This window comes from Rhea pennata, chromosome 4, assembly GCF_028389875.1.
Source record: "Rhea pennata isolate bPtePen1 chromosome 4, bPtePen1.pri, whole genome shotgun sequence".
Classification (NCBI taxonomy): domain Eukaryota; kingdom Metazoa; phylum Chordata; class Aves; order Rheiformes; family Rheidae; genus Rhea; species Rhea pennata.
Genome location: NC_084666.1, coordinates 32,599,547 through 32,606,366, shown reverse-complemented (window position 1 = coordinate 32,606,366; position 6,820 = coordinate 32,599,547). Strand labels below are relative to the sequence as shown.

The 6,820-nt window shown below is 37.8% G+C and overlaps 1 protein-coding gene across 1 annotated transcript; it reads left to right on the top strand.

The window, feature by feature from the left end:
• Nucleotides 1-605: 605 nt before the first annotated feature.
• Nucleotides 606-3,894, top strand: LOC134139873 (general transcription factor IIE subunit 1-like). The gene is made up of 4 exons (XM_062574651.1): nucleotides 606-1,053; nucleotides 2,162-2,363; nucleotides 2,870-3,093; nucleotides 3,500-3,894. The coding sequence occupies exons 1-4, from the start codon at nucleotides 606-608 to the stop codon at nucleotides 3,892-3,894; spliced, it is 1,269 nt and encodes a 422-aa protein (XP_062430635.1).
• The last annotated feature ends 2,926 nt before the right edge of the window (nucleotides 3,895-6,820 follow it).

The window sequence follows — 6,820 nt, the reverse complement described above, 5'->3', positions numbered from 1 at the left end:
GACGCGATATCTTGTGCTCTGACAGTCAGGCTTTTGCCTGATCACAGCGACCAGTAGTTAAAAAGCAAAGAGCAAGTTAAGAGGTGCCCAAATACCTCTCATGGCTTTTCCAAAAAAGGGGAGAAAAGTCTTCTCTACTTCACGCTCTTTGTGAATTAACCTAAAGATTTTGTGCTTCATTTATTCCTTGTGCTGTAATTTCTAGTTCATGCAGTGTTTACTTCAGATCTTACTTGGATGATTGTGAAAGAAAACAGCTAATTTGGGTAGACCTTGACATGAAAGCTAACTACACTGCCCTCAGTAAAGAGGAACATTGCGAACTTGTTCTAACCTAATCTTCCTCAATGATTTCTTTACACAGAAGACGGCTTCAGTATTTCAGGTATAATCATTATACCTGAAGATCAGGTAATCTTTGATATCTGCATATTCTACCCATTCCCAGGTGCAGATTAAGGATTTTAATCTGTTCAGTGAGGATTATTACAGAAGAGTAGCAAAGTAAATAGCTGCTTTATATAAACCTGTGAGTGCTAAGAAAGACTCGCCGCAGCCTGCCTCCATTTCGTACGTGGTACTAGTATTTCTCATTTCAGCTCCTGATGGAAGAACAGAATGTCATTACCGAGGTCCCAGCAGCATTAAAGCGTCTAGCCAAATACATGGTGCGTGGTTTCTATGGAATAGAGTACTCATTGGCCCTCGATATATTGATCCGCTACCCCTGTGTCAAAGAAGATGACTTGTTACAGTTGCTCAAATATGAACGTAAGCAATTGCGTACCATCCTCAACACGCTCAAAGCAGATAAATTTGTCAAGTTGCGTATGCGAGTTGAAACAGGGCCTAATGGGAAGAGCACAAGGCACAATTACTATTATATCAACTATAAGGTGCTGGTGGATGTGGTAAAATACAAACTGGATCATATACGCCGGAAGATAGAAGCAGATGAGCGAGATTCAACTACCAGGTCATCTTTCAAATGTCCATCTTGCTCCAGCACTTACACAGACCTGGAAGTCAACCAGCTGTTTGATGTATTTACAGGTATGTTTACTGCTTACTTGCTCTTACCTTGAATAATTTGGACAGCATGGAGGTGGTTCCTGTATGACCTTCACAATGAAACCATGCTTGGTAGGATATACCTCGTTTGCTGGTGGGACAAGGGCATGAACCGGGATAAGAAGCTGGGAGGCAAGGGTAAGAGAAAAAGCTGTATTTGTAAAACAGGCTGAGCAAGAGGAGGCATAATCTGGAATTTAAGAGCTGGGCTTGAGATTCAGATCCTGGCCTCAGCTTTGCTATCAACTAGCCGCTAACTTGGGTAAGATTACTTACCAAGTCCTGTGTTGCATTTCCTCATATGGAAATGAGAATACACTACTCATTTTACACTCATGTTTTGAATGTTAGTTAATCCATATGCATTTTCAGCTCTTCTGATGGAAGATATGGTGAAGCTTTAATAAAAACTCTGCCCCCCCCCCCACTGTAATAAAAATAATGCAACTCAGCAGCAGAGAAGTAGTTTCTGTCACTTCTGTACTGATCTGGAAACACAGAAGTTCTGACACCTCCCAAGGCCACACAACAAATCCATAGCAGAGATGACACCAGAACTCAGGAGCTTCTCTTCTCAAAGACTGAACTAGATAGAGTATGGTTTAAAAAAATTTTTTTTTTTTTTTAATAGCAGTTACTATGTTAACACATGGATTGTGATACCTAGAAAGGATGTCAGAGCCAGGAAGAATGAACAACACTTTATATGATCATCTTGAAATTGCAATGTGAAGCTATTGAACTATCAGTTGGAAAAACTATCCCTCTGTATTTTAATATTTTTTTCTAGTAAAACACACGCTTTAAAACTCTTTCCTTGTGACACAAGCATAGGCTTTGCCTCTAAATGAGTCTTTTCGAACTTCAGAAGTACCATTAACAGATGCCATCTATGCTTGCAAATGTCTTCTCCCTTCTTATGCTTGCCTTTAATTAACATAAGTTCCTTTGATGATGTGAACAAAATGGATTTTGAGTCTAGAGAATTCAGAACTTGTCGATAATTGTCCAGGCTGTGGATTTCTTTACAAATTATTGCTAAACTTTTTCTTCCCTTATATGGGAATTCCTAATCTGGATTATGTTGCAGAGACTTTCCGCTGCACTTATTGCAGTACTGAAGTAGAGGAGGACGCCTCAGCACTTCCCAAGCGAGATGCTCGAACTTTGCTAGCAAGATTCAATGAGCAGATTGAACCTATCTTTCTGCTATTGCAAGAGACTGAGGACATTGTACTGCCATACGACTTGCTGGAGCCCCAGCCTACAGAAATCCCAGAATTATCAGAGAGGTACAAATGCAACTCTGGAACTCTTGATCAATACAACTCCTATCCCCAAAAACTTTCCAGTTGTAAAACCTTTGTTGAACACTTAATTTACAGCTCACTTTCTATTTTGTTGTCCTGTACTGCCTAGTGTATAAGATCGCAAGCTGCTTAACGAAGATGTTTGTATTATGACTTTTTAAATCATTGGTTTGCATTTAGGACTTCTTTTTTTGCTGCCTGTTCTGTTTCAAGGAGTACATAGTTCTCCAGGTTTCTGCTCCTTTGGCTAATATTGTTCACAGGCTTTCCTGTGAGAAAATGTTACTCTATGACTATGTTTCATGCAGGCATGCGCTACAGAAGAGAAAGTGCAACATGGTGCAGAATCACTGGTCTCTGATAATGGAGACAGTGAAAATTGTTTTAAAATGGAGAGGCTAGGCAGCTGACCAATTTTTTTTTATTTTTTATTTTTTTTGACTGAGGCTTGTATTTGAGCTCTCAAAAATGGGTAACATTTCTTTCAGCTTTGATCATAAGGCATGTTCAAGCATGCTGGCATCTAGCACACGACCTGAAAAATGGGCCAACAGGAGTTCCTCTTTTGGTAATATGTACATCCAAAACTTTGTTATTGATGTTCAAGACTCTGAGCCCAAGAAGAAAAGAGAAAAAGCAACTAAAGAACAACCTGTTTGGATGTCTCAGAGTACTGTGGAAGGAGCAACAGCAGCCACCAACAGTACTGCTGGTAAGCTTTAGAGGCAAATATATTTCAGCATAGGGTTCCTATTGAAAAGGTAGTGGGCTTGGTTCAGAATACACAGTTACTCCAGTTCTGCACTAGTGACTGTCAGCCTTAGCGCTTCTGAAAAATAGCCTTTAGACTAGTATATGATTAGGTATACTAGGTGGTATTATTAAGCCATTTTTTTCAGGGCACCATGCCCTGAAAAGGGCTCATTCTGACAGCATATTTAAAGCGACAACTGTTACTGTAAAATTCTCAAATGCAGGCATTTTAAGAGAACTCTGAAGCGTGAGTAAACAAAATGTAGAGTAGAAAATTCATCTTATTTGTGTTATGGAGGATGCCTGTGATTACCATAGTTATGTGGCTACTATCAATGCCTCTAACACCTGATATTCTGCATTAGGAGTACATACTTCAGAAGAAATTGAAGAAAGTGGTAAAAAAAATGTCACTGATAGTGAAATTATCAAGACTCTTCTGATCCATGAATCCAAGTCATCTTCTGGCACTGAGCATGCTCCTCTTGTCAAAAGCAAGCTACCTGAATCAGAAAGCAACACGAGTGAATCTGAGGAAGACACTAAGCATTCAAGAACAGAAGTAACAGAAGTGGTTGGCAGCAACTTTGAACAGGAGGAGGAACAGGAAACCCTAGATCCCATTTTAATGGTAGCTGGTCAGCCTCACTCATATAGTGAAGTTAATGAAAATCCAGAGCTTGTGCGTCTCATGACAAATGAAGAGAGAGAAGCTTACGTAAAAGTAGGACAAGAAATGTTCCAGTCTGTCTTTGAATAAACACTATTACACTGAATATAAAAGCTTGTGCAGGATAAGTGACACTTCCTTTTGAGATGAGGAAAAGATGAGTTAAACTATTTGATTTGTTCTTCAAAAACTACCAGTGAAGGACTGACTTTTGCTATAGTGTTAGCATTTTGAACAAGGAGTACAAACAAAAGCAACCTAAAGTTACTGTGGGTTTTCTGTTGTCTTAATGCTTAGATTTAGTGTGAATACTGTAATTAGTTTTGAAGTATGAATCATTCCATTACTGTAATGAGATAAACAATCCAATAAAATGTCACAATTATTTTTAAGAAATCAGCTACTCCACCTTCCTCCCAGATGGAGCAATTTCTTCTGGTAGCATAAATAAGTTTACTTCTAATATAATTTGGATTCATCCTGTACTTCTAATATAATTTGGATTCATCCTGTACTTCTAATATAATTTGGATTCATCCTGTACTTCTAATATAATTTGGATTCATCCTCTACCAATGCATTATTTCTTGGGTTAGTCATTCACCATACATAAAAAGGTGTTGAACCTGAATTTCCCTGTAAAAGATGAGCTCTTAATAAAAGTACATTCGCTAAAGAGGAGTATTTTCACTTTAGAAATTGATTATCCACACTGTTTTTACTTATTCTTTTGCACATAACTGTTCTAAAGTGATGAACAGTGCAAATAAAATTCAGTCTTGAATAGTTGCAAAAAAAAAATGTCTATTCCTACTTCAGCATTTACTGTTATTTTTTTTTTCTTCCCAATAGGGAAGGCTTCAGAGCAGGTGTGATGTACAAAAACAATCTTATTCAACTGCTTAGTCACACATACAAGTGCTTCCCACAGCTTCTTTACTATGTGCGAAGGGGACAGCCCACTCCTCACTCTGCACGAGATAGGTTAGAAAGCAAGCTATTTATCAGGCATGAAAACATTATTACCTTGTATCTCACATCAAATGAGCTCAAGTATTAAGCCAACTCCAGATACTCTATCATCTTGGTATGTATTTGGTAAGTGCTTCAGTCACATGCTCTCCTGTAATCATTTTAAGTAAAAAAATGGTGGGATGTGTTTTATACACTTCATTTTAGACTGACTAAAGACAAACTTTTCATCAATGATTTGTATGAAGATAGTTTACCTGATTACTGTTGCCTGTTCTTCTCCCTCACATCTCTTCCTAATGTCTATAGCTGTTGCTCTCTTTACCTTCAACTTCTTCCTCACGTTTAGCATCTTTCTTTCTTTAGTATTCTTAGCATCTTCAAATGTAAACAGTTCTTCAGTTCCAATCCCTGATATTTGAAGCAGCATTTTTTTGAACTCTTCAGTTGCAACTTCTGGCCTTATCTGTGTTGTATTAGACCAGGCTTCCCTATCCACCCTGAAAAGGTTACAGCAAGAGTCACTCTGAATAGAAAAAGATTTCTCTTTCAAAGAGCTTGCTTCATCAAACACCTGCAGCAGTGATATTCCTGCTGGTGTGGCAAGATCAGTATTCAGTTCTGATGGTATTCTGGTATTTCTTTGGTTTTTTTCACTGCTAGTGTTTGAATGCATTTAGGATAAACACTCTTTTCCATAACTGCACATCCAATCACTCTCCACATGACAGTCAGTCAATCCTTCATTAGATTAGATATCTCTTTTAGATTTTGACATCTAACAGTTATTTCAGCCACCAGCTGTTTCTTGGGAATAATGTTATGCTTTAAGATCACATATTACTATGTTTTCATACCACCTGCCAACACAGTAATGTTTGGCTGTCACAAAATTTTTCATTCCTCAAAGTTATAATAGATTTTATGCATATTTCTTCAACTGTGTAATTTGATCATATGTCAAACAGTAGCTCACCAGCACTACCCCTCTTAATCAGTAAATGTTCATAAGATTTAGAACATCCAATTAATTACATACTGCAGGAATGCAGTCAGTTTTTTGTGATGGCAGAAGGTAGATAATAGCAAAGCAAAAAGATCTTCATTGTAGTTAAGTAAAAACCTGTTACAAACAGTTATTGGCATGCACCAACCATTACTGAACTCTAGCAAGATAATGTTTTGTGCTGCTGTTTCTTGAGCTTACAGTTTAAGTAAGTGATGTCTCTCATAACCTAGTTTTATGTCTTGAACATGCACAAATTCTACAGCTTATTGTTGTGCATCATGAACATGTCCTCTTTTGAGTATACCGAATCATTCCTAGGCCAAATTACTGATTAAAAGCTTTATTTTTTCCCCCCCATCATCTTCACAGGTAGCTCTTGTCCAATTGTATTTTCTCTGCCCTCAAAAGTGTTTTATCTTTATGCAGTAGCACAAGTTTACAACTTGAATGGTAACTAACTCATCTTTTTACCTTTGGATATAGATTTGCCCTTACAATCAGACCTCTCATCTCCAATCTGCCCTTTTACAGACTCAGGAAGACTCACAAAACTAAAAATATATCAGCCAAAAACTCTTAAAAAAGTAAGTTATATTCTCTGAACTACAGTACACCACACAACCTCAAAAGCATGTGAATAAACAGCAATAGTCAAATTCATTGTCATTTTACTCACACTTTACTTGGGCTTCTTCAGGGATATTTAGCCTTCTTTATCAAGAGTCACTAGAACACCTCTTACACCCTACAGCTGTATTAGCACACTAACCCAAAAGACAATTTTGAATTTAAGATCTCAGCTTTTTACTTTAAACTACATGGGGGGGTGGGGGGGGGGGCTTTGTTTTCCTTTAGGGTAAACACAGGCTCTACATTGTAGCAGATATACTGATAAGCTACTTCTAGCTCAATTCTAGGACTTAACATTTGCAACTCTGATCCCACCAAGAATACAAAAGAGTGAAGAAAAAAGTTAATTCTATTTCAAGATTCCTAATCTAGTTTTCTAGAACCCTAATTAGGCCTTTGCCATGA

Excerpts from the sequence above, each read along its gene's own strand:
- LOC134139873 (XM_062574651.1), top strand. The coding sequence starts at position 606 with ATGGAAGAACAGAATGTCATTACCGAGGTCCCAGCAGCATTAAAGCGT. Across the intron at positions 1,054-2,161 it reads GCTGTTTGATGTATTTACAG|AGACTTTCCGCTGCACTTAT; the intron begins GTATGTTTACTG and ends ATTATGTTGCAG. Across the intron at positions 2,364-2,869 it reads ATCCCAGAATTATCAGAGAG|CTTTGATCATAAGGCATGTT; the intron begins GTACAAATGCAA and ends CATTTCTTTCAG.